We start from the raw sequence: 21,519 nt of genomic DNA, 5'->3' as shown, positions 1-21,519 counted from the left end.
GGACAAAGCGTGCAGCACTAAACCCCCTGTCAGACCACAGCAGTGCCTGGGGATGTGGCTGCCCAACAACATAGGGAGAGAGAGGAGCAGGAACAGTTGTGATTTAATCATTTCCATTCTCTGCAAACCCAGTGTACAGCAGAGCCGAGCTGTGGTCCAGCTTGTGGTGCTCCCACTGCCCCTGGTCCATCATGAGACCCAGGGACTGTGGGCAGGGCAGGAATGGCACAGGGATGGGGCCAGTCCGCTCCCCTCACCCCTCCTGCTCCACCAGACGTGTCTGAGGATGGACAGCCCCAGGCAGCTTATTCCAGTGGGATAGGGGAGAGCCTGGACCTGCCCAGCTCTGGTCAGTGCAAAGCCAGTAAGCAGGCAGTAGTGGCTGTCTGGGGCAGGCAACAGGGGCTGATCCAGCCCCTTCAAAGGTCTGGAAGAGAAAAAGCTCTAACCCTGGCAGAGGCTGGAGGAGCTTCTGGCTGAGGCCAGCTTGTCCCCAAGTCACCCAGCCCACCTGGACCTGAGCCCATGGTACAAGGCAAGTGGAAAAATCACCCTGTGCAATCCTGCCAGGGAAAAAAACCCAGGCCAGTGTTCACCAAGGGGTGGGCTGGCAGGAGAGCCCCAGCATCTCCCCTGGGACAGCTCGAGAGGCCATGGGACATCTCTGGGGCAGTGCCAGCTGGGGCGATCCCAGAGGCCCCTGGAAGGCTGTGAGTGGCTCAACAGCAACAAGGACACTTCTCTCCCAGGGCGAAGGGGGCTGGGGGAGCTGCAGCAGAACTGGGATGGGGAATGGTGACAGTGGTTCAGGCTGAAGGCACAGGAGCCCCGGGGCTGGGGCTGGGGTCAGTGGCTGAAGAGATTTCCTGTGAGGAGACGCCTCTTGACCTCTTTCCAGAGCAGGTCCCGCTCACGGTTTGCCCGCTGCATGAAGCCCCTGTTCTCCTGGGCCCGGCGGGACAGGTAGGGCAGCACCTCGTTCACTGGCCCGTAGGGCACATACTTGTACACTGGGAAGCCAGCCTGACCTGTGGGGAGAGAGGCTGCAGGTCAGGGAGGTGTCGAGAGCAAACAAGTGAAAAAAAAGCAAATAGAAGGGAAGAAAAGGAGGAAAAATGTGAAAAAAAAAAGTGAAAAAGGAAAAGGAAAATAGCAGGAAGATACATGAAGAGGGGAAAAAGGGGGGGAAGGGAGAAAATAGGGGGAAAGGGGAAGGAAGGGACAGTAAGGGGGAGAAAAAGGGAGCAATGGGGTAAAGAGGGGGAAGGGGGAAGAAGGGACTGGAAGTGGGGGGGAAAGGGGAGAAGAAGGGGAAAAAGGGGTGAGGAAGAAAGGGGTGAAGAAGCAAAAGGGGTGAAGAAAAAAAAGGAGGGGAAGAAAAAAAGAGAGAGGGGAAAAAAAAGCCATCAGCCCTTCCCTGACAGCTCTCCCATGCCCCTGGGAATGTGCTGATGGAACAGGGATGGATGTGCAAAAGGCTGTGGCTGGGCACTGGGAGGGGGATCCCGGGAGCAGCAGAGCCTGGTGAGGGGAGCAGTGGTGCATCTCTCCCGCCTCAGCACCGGGAGCTTGGGAAAGCGCCAGAGGGAGCGGGCCAAGGTCACCAGGAGCCCTGGGAATGTTGGCAGCCAGGGCTGAGCCAGCTCAAGGAGCGTTCAACCAGAAACATCAAGTTAACACATTTTTTCAGCATGACTGGAGGAGGCTGCCGACAGACAGCCAAACCCCACTTCCAGGACAGAGCAGCATCTGCACTGGACAACTGCCCAGTTTGCCTCCTGCTGCTTTGCTGGCCTTGGGACTCTGCTCTGGACACTGGTGGGGGCAGGGGGATCAGTCCCTGACCAGAGATGAGTACCTGGACCCTTGTGTGTCCCTCTGTCCAGGCCCCTGGCAGGGCTGCTCTGCTGCCTGGGCCAGTGGCTGAGGACAAGGTCACACAAGAGGCTGGTGCCACCCTGTTAGCAGAGCCCAGGACTCAGTGTGCACCTGCCTCAGGCTGAAGAGGTACAGCAGAGGGTTTCTGTCTCCCAGAACCAGTCTCTGCCCCATCTTGGGGCACCCTGATCTTGGCTCAGATTCTAAAGTGGGAATGTTTCTGCTCAGCCAATACAGGCTCATGGAACTCCAAGAAAGAGGTGTGATTCTCCACTGATATTCTCATCTACATCTTCCCCAAACCCCATGCAGGTGTCACAGCACTTCCCACAGCAAGGCACTGTGCTCAGCCATTCCTGCCTGTCAGGCAAGCCTCCTTCCCTCCCTCTAGACCCCACAGCAGCTTTTCAGGGAGATCCCAGGGGTCCTGGTAGGGCAAGGGCACCTCTGCCAACCCGCCCCTCCCCCCCCCCAATTACTCACCGAGGGGGAAGGTGATCTGGTCACACATGCCCAGCAGCTGCCCAAAGCACACCTTCTTGTCTGAGGGATGGATCCCCAGCTCCATCATCCTGCAAAACAAGCCTCAGATAGGAGGGGGAGAGCAGACGCAGCAGAGATCACCAAGGCAGTGTGTCCCACCAGAGGATTGGGGATCATCTCCAAATAGGACAGCATTGCACTGACCATGTCCCATATGGATGGTGGGATGTAGAACTTGAGTGATTTGTTTTTACAGAAGCCTCTGGCTTGAAGATGGGACCAGTTCTGCAGCCACTGGGGACACCATGCTGTAATCCCAGCTCCAAGCCTCATCTAAAGCCCTGAGCACCAGGTGGGAACCAGGATCCCCCCCAGGTGAGCTCAAGGGGGACCAGACGAACCACAGCACATCTCCCTGCAGCTCTGCTGGGCCACCACATGCCTCAAGGCCCTTGTCCCTGCCTAACCACACTGCCTGCCCAGCACCCACCTGCGCAGGGTGAACTTCACTGTGTCCTCATTGTGAGATGCCACCATCACACTGGCTTTCCGGCTGTGCTTGATCTCCTCCAGGATGTAGTCGAGGCACCTATAAGGCAAGACGGGCCTCTGGTGAGGCCTCTTCCCAGTGGGGCAACAGGGAGCACCGTGGCTGGGGCTGTCCCCTACCTGTGATACATCTCATTGGTCTTCTCATAGGTTGGGTTGATGGGATCCTCATACCCTATCTGAGCCGCCCTCTCCCTCTCCTGCTCCATGTAGGCACCGCGCACCAGCTTGGTGCCAAAGTGCCAGCCCTCCCGGCGTGACAGCTCCATGTCCACTGTCATGTTGTTGTAAGCCTCCTGTGACCAGGTGGAAGAGATGGCACAAGGTCATTGCTCCAGTGCCAACCGACTATGCCTCAGCAGCTGTACCATTGCACTGCCATAGCTTCAGAGCTGAGGTCTCCATCCACCCGCACCAGCAGGTGCTGGGAGGTGGCAGCCTCACCTTCAGGTAGCACTGGTAGGTGTTGTAGATGATGGGCTGGCTCCTGTTGAAGTGGCGCTGCGTCTCCACGGTGAGGCAGCTGATGGCTGGCTGGAAGTAGCTCTGCTCTGCATCCACCATCAGCCTCACGCCCTTCTCCATGGCTCTCTGCAGGGTGAATGACACACATGTGGGTTCATAGGGCTGCCTGCTCCACGTGTCCCCCTCTGTGGCTCCCCCAGCCCCAGGGCCCCCTCACCTTCGCGAGGACATCCATGCGTTGCAGCACTCGCTTCATCTGCAGCTCCTCCTCCTCGCTAAAGCGTGACAGCAGAGGCTCCAGCTGCCCAGTCTGAAACAAAAACAGCTTTGTGGCACCCTGCCTGCACTCAGCTCTGCCCATGGGGGACACAAATGCCCCTGGAGGGAACCCATCCCCAGAACTGCTGCCCCACCTCAGCCTCCCAGACCCCCCAGCCAGCATGGTGTGACAGGGTGCCCACCCTGCCAGCCTGGTGGTTGCACACTGTGGTCACAGCACGGCTGAGCTCTGCCACCAGTGCTGCAGCCACCAGCACCTACTGGGAAGAGCATGACAGCTGCTTCCACAAATGCTCTGTGGGACCGCTCTGGGGGTAGCAAAGATGGGTACCCACCTTCCTATTGGGGATGAGCAGAGGCCTGGAGAGCTTGGTGCGGCTGTCAAACAGGCTGTTCCAGTCCAGCAGGTCCACAGTGCTGGGAACAGAGAGCCAGGTCCTTGCTGGTGCCTTCCAAAGGCAGGGGGCTCTCTACCAGCTCCCAAGCCCCACCGGCAAGAAGGACACATGACATACACCACCCTGACCTGTCTTGTCACCTCTGCCCAAACTTCCCCTATGCTCTATTGCTGTGCTGAGCCAGAGCTGACCTCCCCTTGCTGCTGCCCCAGGGACAGGGACAAAGTCCACCAGGGTCCCCACCCTGCAGCACCCCCAGTTCCCAAGCATATTACCCGCAAGTGCCCAGGTTCTCGCCCATGAACCACTGCTGGCTCTCTGCCTTGCTTGCAATGCCGAGGTTGGCCAGTGCCTCCTGCCACCAAAAGGAGTGTCGGGCTACAGGGGTCTGTCTGCTTGAGGTGTCACAGCTCAGGGCTGCTCTGGCACCTCTGTGTCCATAGCCACCTCCAGCTGTGCATCCCCACAGCACAGCCTCCTCCCACAGGCATCACCTGCCTCACCTGCAGCTTCTCCACCTCCAGCTTCATGTCCAGCACTGCCTGCCCTGCCTGGCCCTGCTCTGTGGCCATTTGGTGGAAGAATCTCCGCCACTTGACCAGCACCTCTGAGAACCGCACCTGTGGGCACAGAGCTCCAGGTGAGACACCCAGGCTGGAGCCTCCTGTCCTTCAGGGCTTTGCAAGATTACACCCAGGCCAAGGCAAATGCTGACTCTGGAGCAGGGCACCTTGGCAAAGCCAAACAGTACAGACCCACACCCTCCCTTTGTGTTGGGACCTTTAAACTTCTGAGCTCTTTATGTCTCTCCAAAAGTTGAGACAGAGTCTCCAGGGGTCTTGGGCTCACATGGGACAGGCTGTTGGTGCCCACTCCTCTCTGCCATTACTGGAGATGCCACCATAGCAAGCCTGGCACCTACCCCAGCAGAAGCACCATCTGTGGTCCTGGCTCTGCCCCACCACACCCAGTCACAGTGTTGGCACTCACCAGGAACTGGGGTCTAGCCAGCGCTGTCAGTTTGATGGCAGAGAAACCATCCTCTGAGCTGCCACCTGGATAGAGCCACAAGGACAGAGTCAGCCTGACAGTCAGCCCTTGGACAGAAGAGATGTGGTGGTGGTGGGACTGAGGGGTCCCTGCAGTCCCCAACACAGTGGAGCTGTTCAGGACATGTGGAACACTCACTTGAGGCATCAATGCAGCGGAGAAAAGTCTCCATGTGTTGGTCACACTTGGCCTCATCAGTGTAGAAATAGGTGTGGGCACCAGTGACCCCACCATGGTGATCCCCAAATCCCTGATGGGCTTGGTATTGCTTCTCCCTTTGTTCTGTTCCTGGGGTGGAAGAGGATGGAGATGGGCCATGCAGCCCCACCAAGCTCCTATGACCTCACCAGGAGCTTCCAGTGAGGGTGAAGGGGAGAGAGGCTCCGGCTTGGACCTCAGAAGAGCCCCCAGGTCTGACACAGGCCCTGCTTGCTCTGTGCCTGAGCAGAGGCTGAGTCTTTGCTGAAGGGCAGGACTGGGCCAGGAACCACATTGTTCTTCATCCAGCTTATTTTCTGAGGCTGTGGTACCTGGGTCCTTTCCCCACAACACCAGGCCTGTGGTGCCCAGACCTCCAGGCTATCTCCTGCCACTTACCTCCTATCTCCTTCTCGGCTGCAGAGGTGCGGGAGCTAAGAAGAGAAACAGGGAAGATAAGGGCCAGGTCAGCAACCCCCTGCAACCCTATGCTGATGGACAGGGCAGCTCGGAGACTCCTGTGCTGCCATCCTGGTGCAGGACCCTGCTGTTCCCTTGCCATCCCATCGCCGATGGGATCCAGCTGGCATGTCAGATGCCCCAAACCCACATGAGGAAGGGAACAGGACTTCACTATCCATCCAGGGAAGACCTAGGAGTCCTAAGGCAGCACAGTGAGGGTGCTCTGTCCCAGGGTTCAGAGCTGCTCTCCAACAGCCCACCCCATGGCAAGGACAAGGTCAGTCTGGTGGGGCTGGGAGGCTCCATCTCCAACCTGCTCATGGTCCTTGCTGTGGTGACACTAAGCCTCAACCCAGTGCCTCCTCACCTTGATGGCACCAGCAGCCAGACCATGAAGCATGGAGCTTCTCCAGACCCAGAGCACATTGAGCCGAGGGTGCTCTTGTTGCTCCATGCTCCTCTGTGCCTTGGCTTCAGCCAACAACTCACAAACAGTGTCTCATTTTCAACTCCAGCTGACCTCGGGTGTCATTTCAAGTCCAAACTCTCCGCCATGGAGATAACAGGGCTCTGACAGCCTGGAGGATGCTGGCCAAGTTATGAGATCCTTCCCGAGCTTGAGCAGCTAAGCCTTCTTGCTGACACCAACTATCCAGCTGCAGACCCAGGGTCTCACCTGGGACAGGGTCAGCCCCTGTACAGCAGCCCTAAGTGGCAGTAGAGCCATCTCCTCCAGGAGGTCTCTGCCTTGGCATCACTGCCCCCAAACTGGCTGAGCCCAACTGGGGAGAAGCATAGTGTGAGGGAAGCAGCAAAGCCACCCATCCGGAGCCAGCAGGCCTGGACAAGAGAGCAGAGAGTCACATGGTATGGTCCCAGGACATGTTCTCCCACATGGAAACTCTGTGACAGGGATTAGGGACTGCTGGAAGCATAAAAAACCGGAAACAAGCCATTCCCTCTGGCCCCCTGGAGCCAGGAGCCCTGTTGCTCAAAGTGCCATGAAGCCTGGGGTGAGCCAGGGCAGGAGTACCTGGAGCTTGCAGGGAGCAGCAGGCACCATGTCTAGCAGCCTCTGCTCCCTGACTTTATTTGCCTGAGGACAGGGAAAGCAGCTTTCTGTCCCTGAATACAGAGGGCTGAGGAAAGGAAGGAGGAGAGGTCATACAGTCAGAAATGGGATTTATCAGGAAACCCTTGCTAGGTGGAAGCTCCCCTTGGAGCAGGTGGTGTGGCACAGGGGACAGCTTCAGCTGAACACTGCTGTGATATGAGGACACACAGAGACATGGCTTCTGTGGGAGGGGGACAGCTCTGAGCCCAAGGCACACCTTGGGCACAACATCCAAGGTGCTGGGGACAAGTGGCTGGGAGCAAAACGTGCTGGAGTGAAGGGGCACAGCTCAATTAGCAAACAACAACATGGGAGTGTTTTGTGTTCCTGAAGACAAACATACCCTTCCCAGCAGCATTTCTGCTTCATGACTGCACTAGCCATTCTTTCATCCTCTAGGGAGGCATCCAAAGCAGTGCCATGGTGCTCATTTTGTTTCTCTGCATCAAACAAAATAAAGGAAGCTCTTTCCAGCAGAAGAAATAACTTCGTCCTGGATACCAGCTACTCACTTCACAATATTAATCTTGGCCAGCAAAGCCATTCCCTCACCCAACAAGTGCCACTGAACCTGGCTTATACCTGACCATCCCTTCTGCAAACCCACAGCAAGTCTCCCCAAGCAGGTCCCATCTCTAGGTGCTGTCCAGATGCTCCTGGCAGGCTGTATCCAGAAAGAAACAGCCTCAGGGTTGAACTCAGGGCCTGGGAACTTCCACTTGCCTAAACAGGTTGTGAGGATTTGCCACAGCCTGCTGGATGCCTGGGAGGGGTAATCTGGCTGACACAGCAGATGGGGCTTTTAGGAAGTTTTGGATCAGGCTAAGTAAACCAGCTCAGGAGCAGCACAAAGGTCCCGCTGTCAGAAATAATCCCTTTGGCCCTGGAGGTTACCCAGAGGATGCCAGCAGCAGTGTGTTTGCTTTGCTTAGCAGCAAATGGGTCTGGTAAAGGGGATGAGGGACCAGAGAGAAGTTGTCCTTGAGTTACCACATCCACGGAAAAGATCCATGGTTACATGAAGTTCATATCAAAGCTATGGGAGGTGCTTAAAATAGCACAGGTAGGAATAAAGCAAAGCTCTTTGCAGAATAGACCTTCAGCTTGCTCTGTGCAGGAGTTATAAGCACACACCAGCCCAGGTCCACCACAGGACTGCCTTGGAGAGCTTCAAGCTGAACAGAAGCTGTCCTATGATCCCAGGGATGTGCTGACAGAGCACCGGACAGGGGTGGCAGCAGCACTGGGAGCAGGAGAAGGGGAGGCGGCAGCTCTGGGAGCAGGATTGGCCAGGCTGGGGCAGGTGTCAGATATCCATGCAAGGAATTTCTAGAGGAAGCCAAGTCCACACTCTGCATTGCAGAGGCTGAAGAGCATCTGACAATGCTTTGGGGCAGGATTGTTCCTTCTTGTGTCAGCACAACCCCAATCCATCTGCAGTCTTGGGATGCCTAGGGGCCAGCAATGGCGCCAAGCCTGCCAGGAGACCACAACCGTCTCCACTACGGGAGGACTCCCTGTTTCACCCCACAGGTACTAGAAACCCTGTCGCTGTTGAGCAGCTAGCAGAGTAATGAATGCATCAGTTCTCAGTGGCAAGAAGGAATGACCTTTATTGTTTTGATTTCATCACATATATAGAGTTCTCAAAAGTCACCCAGATTGGTCAGTCAGAAGCCTTCCCCCAGGCCTGATTGGCCAGGCCTGCACTGCCCAAGTTCTGGGACACTTTTGAGAACTCTATATATGTGATGAAATCAAAACAATAAAGGTCATTCCTTCTTGCCACTGAGAACTGATGCATTCATTACTCTGCTAGCTGCTCAACAGCGACAAAACCCCTTCCCAGTGCTGCCTCTCCCCACCCTGCCCAGGGCTGCACCCACCCTGAACCTCCAGCCCTCCGCTGCCTGCAGGACACCTCTTTTCCAGCTATGTCACCATGACCTGGCAGCAGCCTTCAGCATGTGGCTGAGGCCCCCTGGGACAAACTGGCAGAATCCTGGATGCCAGCCTAAGCAGGGCAGGCAGGGGCCTGTGGTATGCAGGATAAGCTGGTTCTTGCCCATGTTGCATTGTTGTTCCCAGCTGGAAAGGCTGTGGAAAAGGTGCCACAGCCCATTGCTGGAGTGGAAGGGGCATTTGCCTGCCATTATCTCCAGCTTGCTCCAGAAGAACCACAGGAGGTGGCACCAAGAGGCTAAAACACCCACTGACTGCTCTGGTGTGAAACTCTGCTTCCTGGCTGGTAGCAGCACAATCCTGAAGCATTCACCAAAGGGAAAGACACAGCTCAGGAGTACAGCAACCATGAACCCAGGACTGCCCACCCCTCTCAACCTCTGCAGCCCAACTCAGCACCAGCCATGGCAGATGCACTGAGAATTTGGGATCTTGCCCCCAAAACAGCTAAGGAGGACTCAGAGTGATGGGGGCAAGGGGCAGGGTTCAACAAAACCCTTCCAATGCCACCCTGGGCTTTGTCCCTGTTCATAGAGTTATAGAACATCCTGAGGTGAAAGGGACCCTTGTTGACATCAAGTCTCACTCCTAGCCCTGCACAGGACAACAATCCCACACTGGCCTGATTATCCAAGTACTCCTGGAGCTCTGGCAGCCTCAGGATTGTGACCATTGCCTGGGGAGCCTGTTCAGTGCCTGACCATCCTCTGGGTGAAGACTCTTTTCCTGATATCCATGCAAAATCCCACCGGGGCTTGGACAGGGACGCATTGGGAACTCTCTTGGGTGCGAATGACCCACACAACACAGTCAGAACTCATCTAGCAAGGAGTACCACAGGTGCAAACCCCAATCTGCAGCAGTGGGGAGAGCAGCACAGCCCTGCCAGCTCACAAACCATTGGCACCCATCTAGCAGGAGGGATACAGGTGCAGGCAGAGCCTGTCTGAAAGTCTTCTGCAGTCAATCACAGGAAAGCCCCTGGCACAGGCACAGCCAGGCATGGAGGGCAGCAGGGCCAGCCTGGCAGTACCGGTGCTGCCAGCTCAGCCCACAGGAATGCTAGCACTGTGCCCTGACCATGGCTGCCTGTCAAGGGAAGAAACACTTGGCTACACACCTTCAAAACAGAACTGGGCTGCAAACTTTGGGGTTTTTCTGAAAAAGCTTTGAAGCTTTCTTAGAAAAACCCCAAAGTCTGCAGCCCAGTCTGGGATGGCGCAGCCTACCTCCCCCCGCACAGCTTCCCTGCCCTCACCCAGTGCCTGCTCCCATCACGGACACAGACACCACGCCCGGGGATGTCTACCAGCAGCAGCAGCCGCGAGGGGCAGTGGCACCCGCCATGGCACATGGCGGTCCCCGATAAGCAGTGCCACTGTGGGGACCAGAGATAAGGCTCCCAGCGACAGCCCACGCAACACCACCCTGACTTACGCCGTGCTCGCAAACCACCCTAAAAAGTCGGTACCGCTGTGTTTTTAACACCACTTGACAAGCATGTGACAGCTCGACGGTGTCCCCAGCTGCCAGCAGGGACTGCCGCTGTGCAGCCTTGCCTGGGAGACGGCGCATCCCTAGCCAGTGTCCTCCGGAAGGGCCACCCTTGGACACCGCCAACCCCCGTGACTGTGGGGTGCCGGCCAGCGGCCCATCGATCCGGAGAGCGGAGCTGCCCGGAGCTGGAGCCTGAATAATGGAAAGTTACCGGCAGCTTTGGGCTGGTGCCAGCTCTTGGCAGAGGGCGGGAGGCAGCAAAGGCTGGCCGGGACTGGGGAGCAGTGTGGGAAAGGGGGGCACCACCCCAGCTTGAGAGGGTAGAAATGGTGGAGGGTGGAAATAGTGGAATCATGGAATTGTTAAGATGGGAAAAGAGCTCCAAGATCATTGAGTCCACCAAAATGTGGGAGGCAGCCCCCCAGTGTTTGTATGGTGGAGGATGGAGGGGGCAGGAATGGAGGGCAGCATCCCAATCGAGGGGAAAGGGGGACTTCAGCCATGACAGCAATGCATCGTGTGCAGAGGGGTGAGGGAGATACAGCGCTCCAGGGTGGGTAGGGAAAATGGGACATGGTTGGCAGCACCCCAGAGGAAAGGTGGAATGGAGGGGTCAGCAACCCACAGGAGATGGAGGATAGAGGTGAGAACCCCCTCAGGGGGTGCAGGAGGGTTTGGGGTGTACAGCACCGCCAGGAAGGGTTGCAATCCGGTGTGTGCAGGGGAATAGATGGGGACAGAGGGGGTGCCTCAGTCAGGGGGGCAGCACCCGGTATGTGCAGACCGACGGGGGGAGCGATACGGCCTAACGGGGACCCAGCACGCCCCTGTGCAGGACACAGTCCGTCCCGTCCCGTCCCCCTCCGCCCCCCGTGTGCGGGGCACTGCCACCCCCTGTGTGGGACACTGCCATCCCCGTGTGCGGGACACTGCTTCCCCCGTGTGCGGAGCACTGCCACCCCCTGTGTGGGACACTGCCATCCCCGTATGTGGGACACTGCCATCCCCGTGTGCGGGACACTGCTTCCCCCGTGTGCGGGGCACTGCCACCCCCTGTGTGGGACACTGCCATCCCCGAGTGCGGAGCACTGCTTCCCCCGTGTGCGGAGCACTGCCACCCCGCTGTGCCGACCATGGGCGGTGGCACCGGGGGGGGCGAGGTCGTGACGCAAAGCGGCTCCGCAGCCAATGGGAGTGGGGGGCTGGGCGGGCACAGCCAATGGCAGCGCGGTCAGGGGCCGTTCCCCCCACCCCGCCCGCCGCTCCGCGGGCCCCGCGCTCACCGCCCGTCGCCCAGGTCCTCTTCCACGCTGTAATCCAGCACGGCGCCCACGCCGAAGGCCTGGTTCCGCCGAAGCAGCGGCTTGATGGCTTCCTGGTCCTCCCCGGCCACGAATTGCCCGTAGAACGTCATCTTCATCAGCCGCTCGAACAGCGTCTGCCCCAGCACCCGCTGGCACAACTGCAGCAGCTGCGGGACAGCGGCGGCTCAGTACCCTCCCCTCACCGGCATCCCCGGAGGAAAAGTCCCCATGACCCAGGACTGGCATCCCCCAAAACGGGCACCTTCCGGCCCGGGACCGAGAGATCCTCAGCACACGCACCCCCAGACCGAGAGTATCCCCGGAAGGGGAATGACACGTCCCGAAATAGGCACCCCGAGGGTGAGAGCCCCCCCGGCCCAGGACCGGCACCTCCCGAAGTGAGAACATTCCTGGGACGCACCATCATGCTGCAAAACAGGCACCCCCCGGAGCGAAAGATCCCCCCATTTGGAACAGTCACCCCTGGAGCGAGAGAACCCCCATCCCGCATCGGCACCTCCGGAAGGGGCACTCCCCATCCCGGGAGTCGAAGTCCCAAAATAGGACTTCCCGGAGCAAGAACCCCCTCCAGAAGGGCCCTCGCATCTTCCAGAGCGGGCGGCCCTTGAGCGAGAGCCTCGCCGGCCCAGAGCCGGTAGCCCCCGGCACGGGGACAAGCCAGACACGTTCCTCCACCCACCTCCCGGTTGTGTTGCACCAGCGGTTCTACGGCGCACAGCCCCAGCACCACCAGCCCCCGCAGCAGCTCCGCGCTGCTCTTGCTGCGGAATGCCTCGCGCGGGTCTCCGAAATCCACGGCAGGCGGCGGCGGGACCCGCTCCGCGCCCCGCGCGGGAGGAGGAGGCCCCGGCCGGGGTTTGGTGCCCGCGGCCGCCGGGGAGGGCCCGTGGGGGGCGGCGGCGGCCGCGGAGCGCGGGCGGCTGGGGGGATCGCACCGGCGAACGGCGGCGCGGAGCACCCGGGCGGCGCTCGGGAGAGCCATGGGCACGGCGGGGCCGCCGCCGCTGCCGCCTTAAGTACGTCCCGCGCGGGACCGCCCCCGGCCCCACGGCCCCGCTCCGCCCCGCCTTTGGCCCCGCTCTGCTGCCACCGGAACCGGCCCCGCACCCCCGGATTGCGACTGATTCTGGGATGGGCACCGGGACCGGCAGAGGGACTGGGAATGGGACTGGTACTGGCACCGAGACAGGGATCAGCACCGCCACGGAGATCAGCACTGGGATCGGGACCGGGACTGTCACTGGTTCCGGCACCGACACGAGGACGGGGACCGGCAGCAGGACTGGGAACGGGACCAACACCGAGACCGGCACTGGAACCGAAACCAGAACTGGAAGCTGCACCAGGACTGGGACCTGGACAGGGACCGGAACCAGCACCGAGACTGCCACTGGGACCGTAACTGGGATTGGAACCGGGACTGCGACCAAGACCAACTTTGGGATAGGGACCGCGTTGGAGATACAAACCGGGACTGGCACCATCACCGGGACCAGCATCAGGGCTGAAGCCACCCTGCCTAGTGCATCCCGCTCCCCTAGCCCCCAGCCCCGTGTCTTCCCCAGTCCCATCCCCTTGACTCAGCCTGTCCCGGGTGCGCATCCCTCCCTGGAAGCCCTAGGAAGGGCCTAGAGGGGCAGGTGCGGCTCGAGGGGAGCCCTGGGTGGGGGAAGAAGGGGTATCTCTTCCTTGGAGTAGTTCTGGGAGCAGGACAAAGAGACAAGACCCTTGGGAAAATTATGACGGTCAAAAGGAAGCCCTGAAGTGGTCCTTGAAGGGGACCTGGGGAGAGCACCAGGGCCAACCCTGCAGGGCCAAGGGGCTACTGACAGCTCAGGGCAGCCCCAGAAGAACAAAGAATGTCTCACAGGGTCCCTATTCCCTCGTAGCTATCTCTGGGGCAGGCTGTGGTATATCCAGCCTGTGGAGCTGGAAGCACTTGGGGAGGGGATCTCATAGTATGCCTGGGGGACCTGTCATGGGAGAGATGTTTTAAGCCCCTGCACTTGCTCCTCCTGATGTGTGTGTGAACAGTTGGGGGTTTCAGCTGAATTCCCACTCATTTGGTCGGGGTCCATGGGTGCTTGGGGGGCTTGAGGCAGCAGACTTGGCTCCCTCGGCACGGATTGGGGCTGTTTGGCTTCGCCTGCTCCGTGAAGCCACAGAGAGGGCCGGCAGGGACTCGGGATCTGCCTAGGCAGAGCGAGTGCCTGTCCTGCCCCTGCAGGCGTTTTCCTGAGCTGTTCCTCCCTGGCACACCCAGCGCTGAGCTCCGGAGATCACCGAGCAACTTCCTGACACCCCGCGGTCAGAAATGCTCCCGAGTCTTGCCCTGGGAGATCAGGTACCTCCCTTCCTTTTCACAGGATTGTTTCACAGCAGCATCACAGCTGCATCCTTTCTCTGTCCCCATGTCGCTTCTCTGTGCCCTCATCCCTTCTCTGTGCCCACGTTCTCTCTCTGTGACCATATTCTTTCTCCATGCCCACCTCTCCAGCCCCGTTTCAAGTGGCACCCGGAGGATGACTCTGGGCTAATGCAGAGCTGTTCAAATCCAGCTTCTCAGTGACATCTTGTGCCGGGAATGCTCAGCGCAGGCCGGAGCTGGGAAAATTAGGTCCTGCAATTATTTTTTTCTCCCCTCCCCAACACTGACATTGCTGTAACCAGCAGTGAAACCACAGGGATTCCCTGAGCTCATTTGTAAGATTTTCTTTGGAAACATCTTGTCCTTCCACGGTGACAGCCAGACAGTGGCATTGCTCATGACAGAGCTGGGCACAAAGGTCTGGAAAAGCATCCACTTCAAAACATTTCCTGTGCTGTGTTAACTCTTTAATGCCATTTAGAGCTAAATAATTCACCTGAAGTTCCTTGCCATGATGAGACTGCACATATTAATTCTTGGGCTGCAGTTCAAACCTTGTTTCTCAGCCAGGTGCCACAGACAAAATTCCCTTCAAAGGTTCTAATGGCACCAGTCACCCCTGGGAAACAGGATCTTAGGGAAAGCTTCCAGGCACTTCCAGGCGCTGCCACCAGAGTTGCAGCCCCACAGCATCTGTCTGGGACTGGAAGTCTGTGGTACAAAACCAGGTCCAAGTTTCTGAAGAAACTTTAGTCTCAGACCCAAACTCAGAGATGAAATGTAAAAAAGCCACTTTTTGGTAGAAGTGAAATCTGATGGGGTTTCTCTTGGGGTGGTAGTACCCAAAGCAGAGGAAATCCCTGAGCTGGCAGCCCTGCCAGTGGCACGGAGACCAACAGGGATGCTCCCAGGCTGTTGTGGGGACTGTGCCAAGCCCTCGTGGGTCACTATGGCCTTGCAGAGCACTGACCCCCCAGCTCCCAGTTCTCCTTGGCTGTTACATTATGCCCTCAAGGCCACTGTCCCCGTCTCCACCATACCCAGGCAGGTGCTGCTGGCACAGAGGGGACGGTCCTTGCTCACGATGGCTGCAGCTGGCATGGGAAGATCAGTCCAGCCCATGGCTGGAACACACGCCAAGGACACAACCATGCTGCTGTATCCCACATGGGGAACATGCCCCAAGTCAGAAAACATGCATCCAAGTCCTTCTATGGGCACTCTCAGCCACACCAGTGATGGGAATAAATCCAGGAGAAGCTGTTATGGATGGCTTGAGAAGCTGTAAAATGTGAAGAAACATTTGAATGTGAGACAAATAGGCAGGGAGGGAATTTGGCACAGGAGGGGATGGCAGTTTAGAAGGGGAGGCCATGCCATGCATATTTCATAGGCCAGCCCTCAGCAGAGGCTTCTTTGACACCACAAACATAACAGATGGCAAGGAGTAACAGCAGCCGTTCCCAGCATCTGGGAAGGAGAGCTGTGGGAGGATCGCTCCTCCTGCCTTGTGACAGAAGCAGGCAGGGGCACAAGACCTGGAAGCTGCTGGCTGTGTTCCATGAGTGCAAGGATCAGCCTTCCTCACTCTCCTCTTCCTCCAGCCCAGTGCCAGGCTGGGAGCAATCCTGCCCATCCTCAGGCTGGGGCTCTGTCCTCGCTGTCCCACAGATCTGTGAGCCTTCCAGCCCTGCTGCTCCAGCACTCCATGCTTCCAGCATTGCTCCTCTGAGATTTCCCTGGATAGTGCTGATTCAGCTCCTCCTCTGTCAGGTATTTCTCACTAACAATACGCCTGACTTGTGCCCAGCACCTGCGCTACCAAATCATTCCACCCTAAGCCAGCATGCAGGAGGGATACGTACATCCTGTGGTAGCAGGGTGGATCCTCAGCTGGCATCTGGTGGTGCCATAGGTGCCCCTTGGAACAGCAGGTGATGGCGTGGCAGGAGCTGTGTGGGTCAGAGTATGATGTGGAACCACTAGCAAAACCTGGGAGGAGGTGGACGTGAGGACGGCACTTCCCAAATTGCAACCATTTGTTGGTTCTCATCTTGTTGAGGATTTTTATTCTTCACAAGAGACTTCATCCCCCACTGTGCAACTCTTCAGGGAGAACTCCAGATCCACTACTGCCCACTCTGAGGGGATAAACCCCTGTGAGGTGCACAGGGCCGTGTTTGCATAATGAGTTGGTTATTTCTGACCCCGCAAGCACCCTGTCAACCTCACTGTCACCCTCCCAGGAGTGGCTCTGACTTGTGTCACAGTACGGATCATACTCTGGCAGCAGGATGGAGGAGCCAGCCTTCCCTCTCACAGCTGGGGAACCAGGGAACTTCATCCTTTCCCTTGCATCGGATGCTGTAGAGCCCCCACAAGGTTCAGCTGCTCCAGCAGGATTAGGGTGATCTTCATCCCAGCGTGGCACAGGCAGATGAGGCTGCAGCACTCCATGTCCTGCCTCTACGGGACCAGAGTAGGAGTTTTGGGAACTTGCTGGTCACCTGGGGAGTCACAGGGTGGGAGCTCCAGCTTCTGGAGTGTTCCTTTGAGTTGGGCATATGAAAGCTGCCAGAGACCCTGCAGAGAAAAGAGATGCTGGGTGGCTCCTCTTGCAGCTAATATCCTGGCCACCCCAGACCTTGCTCTCCCAGCATGGTTGGGGTTTTGAAAACTGGGCCGTGTTCTGATCCCTGACCTTTTCCACTTGCATCCCAATGATTTTTGGTGAATCATTGCAGCCTAAGAAACAAATGTCCTATTGATTCTCCCTGTGAGTTCCTGAGGTCTGGTGCAGCTCAGCATCCATGGGGAAATACCCAGGTGAATTCCTGTCTCCAGAAAGGCCAATTCTATTAAAAAAATAAGTTGCCTCTGAAAGGGAACCTAGAAAATATCCAAGGAAGGGAAACACATTGGACTTACCACATCAGCTAATTATTTGTTTTTATTTGCTTTCTCTTTTTCCATTCACTGGTAGGAGGGAGTCATATGAGATGTTCACAAGTGTGCTTGGGGGAAAAGGAACATCAGTGAAGACCTGAAACAATTTTGTTCCTCTTGCAGCTGAGAAAGGATCATGCTGGAAGGTTTCTGTGGAAGTGGGGCCTGGGGAATGGACATGAAAAGCCTTTTCTCCCAGCTGACTCCCTTGGTGGCTGAGTTGTTTACAGAGCCTGGATGCCAGAGTGCCTGGAAGGGAGCCATCTCTATTTTAGCCCTTTGTAAAGGATTTAAACACCTCGTGCTGGGGGAACATTCCAGGAAAGGGGCTGCTTGGCTCTTCCTCTGGGGTGGAGCAGGAGATCCTGGGAGGTAGAAGGGGCCAGCCTGGGCAGGGACAGCAGGAGCATATGGTGGGGATGGCTCTGTCCCTTTTGTCCCCATCAAGAGCTGCTGCTGAGACCTGAACCAGCTGCTCCAAGTCCAGCTGGCCAGAGGCATCCCCCCAAACACTTCGCAGGTGATGCTACTAAGGAGCCCCTCCAGTCTTTTTGCAGTCCTTGCCTGCCAGGAGCATTCCCTGGAAAGGCCCACAGAGCCAAGGATCCCAGGTGCCCTGTAGGACCCCAGTGAGCTGGGGGCACAGGGTAGAGCTCCCTGCAGCACCTAGGGGCAATCACACATCATGGGGCTGGGGACAAGCTCCTGAGGCTGGAGCAGAGCAACTCCAACCCCCCTTATCCTTGAGGACCTGGCTGCTCCTTATTGATTAATGTGGTGGCTCATTTCTCTAAAAATAGGCTCTTAATTACTGAGCCTCTGGAAACAAGAGATGCCTCACAGCAAAACCCAATTGATTCGAGGGCAGCTGCAGCTCCAGTGAGTGCCCTGTGGCTGCAGAGCCGGAATAGCCTCTGCCAGAGATGGCTCTTGGCCAGAGGAGGTTTCGGGCTGGTTCAGGTCAGTTCCCAGCTTGCAGCAGCTGATGGATACTTGCTTTTTTCAAGTGTCACTTAGTTTTGCTTCTTAAATTTCTGTGTATTTAATTGTGAGCAGATAGCACTGAGGGGCACTTGGACTTCTCTTCCAGTGGAACAAAATGGAAGAAAAAATGTTTGCTTTTCCCTTGGGCTCTTGAACTGTTTGTAGGGAAGGGGGAAAGCTGTTCTGGTTTCTTTATTTCTATATTTCTTTATTTTCTGTTGTTTTCCTGCCTTCTTCCTTCACACAGACAAATATTTTGTGGGAACCTTCATCCTTTTCCCATATTTTCCTGTCCCAGAGAAGCTGTGCAAAACCCCAAAAAGGCTGAAAAGAGGAAAAAAATAGAAAATAGAATTGAAAATAGATTTATTTTCTGGAGGTTGTTTGATCTCTCTGAGTTTGGGTCCCTGTGTCAGGAGTGTTTTGCCATGTCCTGGAGATGGAGACAGGGGACTCAAGGGCCCTCCCACCAGCACCACAGCCTCTGTGCCAGCTGAGCACAGCCCCACAACGGGAGCACAGGGGCCTTCTGAGACAAATTAAGGGGAAAAAGGGAAGAGTGGCTGCACTTGCTGGCTGCCAGCATTGGCTCTACCTCCCTCCCCAGCCAGCATGAAGGCCATCTGTCACCTGACAGGTCAGCTGAACACCTCTCTTCATCTCCATCTGCTCCTGTCCAGGTTCCCTATCTGCTGTGTCTCCTCTCCTGCTCCACCTGCCCTGTGGGCTCTGCCCTGTGATCTCAGCTAGTCCCTACCTTGAAGCTGGGATGGGCACCACAGGACCAGGGGTGCTCAGCCCTGAACTCCACATCCAAACCCACAGGTCCTTGCTCACTGCATGGGCTGTAGATCCCTGCTGACCTACTCATAGATTTGTTTTCACCCTTTATACTGTATTTTTTTCAAGGCTGAATCTTGCACTCCAGTGGTTCATTTTTCTCAAAGAAGTTTCTTCTGGTTGAAGTTTTATATGTAATTTTTTAATTCTCTGCCCAAGGAAGTATCAAAGGGAGCATCCCTCCTCAGAAGGATTCAAGCCATAGCATCCACAGGGGAGGCTTGCCTTGCTGAGCCCTGTTCCTGCTGTCTCACAGCCATGACAGTCAGTCCAGAACAGGGGAGAGCACAGGACAGAACCTCTCCAGAGTTCTGGAGGATGCTTCACAAAGGACAGCCAGGGGACACTGGGCCTGGGACAGCAGTGCTGGCAGTTGCCACCAAAACTCACACCTTGACTCTATGAGAACTCAAATCAGTTTTCAACGTCACTGGCCAAATTTCTGCAGATTTTCCTGGGGACAGGAGAAGGCAACACTCCAAGTCCCTGTTCCACAATCTGGCCATGTGACAGCTTTCCACTGGAATGATGGATTTTTATTTTTTTTTTTTCTTAATGCAGACCAAAGTAATCTTCTCTCATTAGAGCTGCTGATACAGCTGGAAAAAGTGAGCTCTCTTTCCAAAGCCTCATCTGCCAGTGAAAGGCAGCATTCCCCCAGCAGATCTTGGGGTAATTGCCTGCCCCAGCTCCCCGTCCCTCTGGCTGTGGCTCTTTGCCCTGAAACTTGGAAAGAAAAATACTCCAGGATGGAAAATTTCAGCTCTAAAGGGTAAAGTTGGACAGAATCCAGGTGGGACTTGGCAGATAGACCCAGCAAAAGTTGTTCCTTGTGCTGACATTTTTGCTCTGTTCTCTGGAGAGCCTCTCTGCAGCTCTGCTTCAGCCAGGTCAGGCTCTGCCAGTGTAAGAGGTGATGTTAACACCACCACACATGACTTTCTCTGGGCTTTCCCAAGGATTTTTTTTTTTTTTTGTCTCTGGACCAGTGGATATTTCAGAAGCAGACACTTCAGTGGTCTTCTCATGGCTATCTCATCATCCCATCCCACTCCCAGAGGTGGCCCGAAGGCTTTGATCCTCTGGCTGCTTGTCCACAGCAGATGCTGCACATCCATGGTGGCATCACAGCAATCCTGACATAGTCCAGAAAAATGGAAATGAGGAGCTGGCATCTTGTTGCAAGCTCTGGTTACTGGAAACCAAAATCAAAGAGCTGCTCTGAGTTTGTGCATTGCTGGCTGCCTCTGGGATGCATGAGGGAGGTTTTAACAAGGGCCATGCTGGAGACTGCTGTGACTCCATCTACCTCCCGTGAGTTCTTCCACTCAGGTCTTGCCAGAGGATGCAAACCTATCCCTGCAAGGTTTGAAGAGCTCTGCAGAAGGACCTTCATGGGCTGTGCCAAGTCCTGAGGTCCTTTGCATCAGGAAGGACTTCACAATGCTCCGTGGGGACCCCACAACACTCCATGGAGACCCCACTGAGGAAGTCCCCAGGTGCTGAGGCCAAAGGCCTCAAAATTTACCTGTGGAGAAACAGCTGTACAAGATTAGATCTGAGTCATTCCAAAGGTTTAAATCTTTCTTTTGTTATTAAAAAGTTGTCTTTATACTTTGGGTAATTTTTGTGTTACTAAAAAGATGTCTTCGTGCGTTGGGTATTTTTTTTTCCAATATAGGGAGAGGCAGCAAATTCAAGGTGAAAAAAAAGCAAGTTGATGATGAGAGATGAAGCTGCTCTGCCATAAGTTTGGAGAAGTCATCACCAAATTTGATGTGGGGTTGCTCTCCTATCCTTCCCTTCAGGGAGCACTGTGGCATCTCCTTTCCCCTGGATTTTGGAGAGAAGAGATTTGTGTTTCTTATTCAGAAACAGAAATAAAGCTCCAAGAGCCTGTGCGGGTCTCTTGTTCCCCGCTTTGCTGACTGTGTTCCTTCATCAAGAGGATGATGAGAGGCCAAAGACATGCCAGAACCTCAGCATGGTCGGGATGGGGCGGCTCATCCCTGGGGAGGTGGATGTTTATGTGTCCCGGAGCAGAGGTGCTTAAAGCACCATGATGCAGATGTGATCCTCAGTAGATGCTCCTGCCCTTCTTTGGGTAACATCACCCACACGAGACAGCAACACAGCTTGGACATGATTTTGGGTGGAGCACGTGGTGGTGGCCTATCCTGTGCTGAAGGGACAGTTGAGAGCAGCCAGGAGGGTGAGCTGGGGCTGGCTGTAGGTTGGGAGCTGCTGGAGCCAGTCCAGAGGAGGCCACAGAGATGCTCCGAGGGCTGGAGCCCCTCTGCTCTGGAGCCAGGCTGGGAGAGCTGGGGGTGTTCACCTGGAGAGGAGAAGGCTCCAGGGAGACCTCAGAGCTCCTTCCAGTGCCTAAAGGGGCTCCAGGAGAGCTGGAGAGGGACATAGAACAAGGGATGGAGGGACAGGACACAGGGAATGGCTTCCCACTGCCAGAGGACAGGGACAGATGGGATATTGGGAAGGAATTGTTCCCTGTGAGGGTGGGCAGGCCCTGGCACAGGGTACCCAGAGAAGCTGTGGCTGATTGCACGACGGGAGAGAGGAGGAAGCGGAGGGGCCGAGGCGGTGGCGCCTCTCGGCCGCTGGATGGCGCTGCGGCGCCGTTCCCGGAGCTCCCAGGACCTGTCCCGGTGAGAGCGCGGGGGACACCGCGAGCTCCGGCTGCCATCGGGCACCGCAGGCTCGTCC

General features: G+C 56.6%; 1 protein-coding gene and 1 long non-coding RNA gene across 2 annotated transcripts; one reads left to right on the top strand and one right to left on the bottom strand.

The window, feature by feature from the left end:
- Nucleotides 1-84: 84 nt before the first annotated feature.
- Nucleotides 85-12,659, bottom strand: PRODH (proline dehydrogenase 1). Its single transcript, XM_085076289.1, has 14 exons — nt 12,340-12,659; nt 11,619-11,806; nt 5,700-5,734; nt 5,241-5,390; nt 5,043-5,107; nt 4,556-4,672; nt 4,328-4,407; nt 3,990-4,071; nt 3,593-3,685; nt 3,355-3,501; nt 3,031-3,206; nt 2,852-2,950; nt 2,362-2,450; nt 85-1,028 (listed from the first exon to the last, which is right to left on the bottom strand). Exons 1-14 carry the CDS (start codon nt 12,640-12,642, stop codon nt 847-849), a joined length of 1,806 nt encoding a protein of 601 aa, XP_084932415.1. The 5' UTR covers nt 12,643-12,659; the 3' UTR covers nt 85-846.
- Nucleotides 12,660-12,708: 49 nt separating this feature from the next.
- LOC146430495 (uncharacterized) lies at nt 12,709-20,723 on the top strand. Its single transcript, XR_014855377.1, has 2 exons — nt 12,709-17,626; nt 17,775-20,723. It is a non-coding gene; the product is annotated as an uncharacterized LOC146430495 (long non-coding RNA).
- The last annotated feature ends 796 nt before the right edge of the window (nt 20,724-21,519 follow it).

The sequence above is a fragment of the Lichenostomus cassidix genome, chromosome 15 (assembly GCF_008360975.1).
Source record: "Lichenostomus cassidix isolate B80296 chromosome 15, HeHo_3.0, whole genome shotgun sequence".
In the NCBI taxonomy this organism is placed as follows: domain Eukaryota; kingdom Metazoa; phylum Chordata; class Aves; order Passeriformes; family Meliphagidae; genus Lichenostomus; species Lichenostomus cassidix.
This window is presented reverse-complemented; position numbering and strand designations above follow the sequence as displayed.

Bases quoted from the DNA above. Each gene is read 5' to 3' on its own strand.
- PRODH (XM_085076289.1), bottom strand. From the start codon at position 12,642: ATGGCTCTCCCGAGCGCCGCCCGGGTGCTCCGCGCCGCCGTTCGCCGG. The intron at 5,735-11,618 runs GTGAGCGCGGGG...TTCTCTTCTTAG, and splicing joins GAGGACCTGGGCGACGGGCG to CTCCCGCACCTCTGCAGCCG. The intron at 4,072-4,327 runs GTAATATGCTTG...CTCTGTTCCCAG, and splicing joins GAGAACCTGGGCACTTGCGG to CACTGTGGACCTGCTGGACT.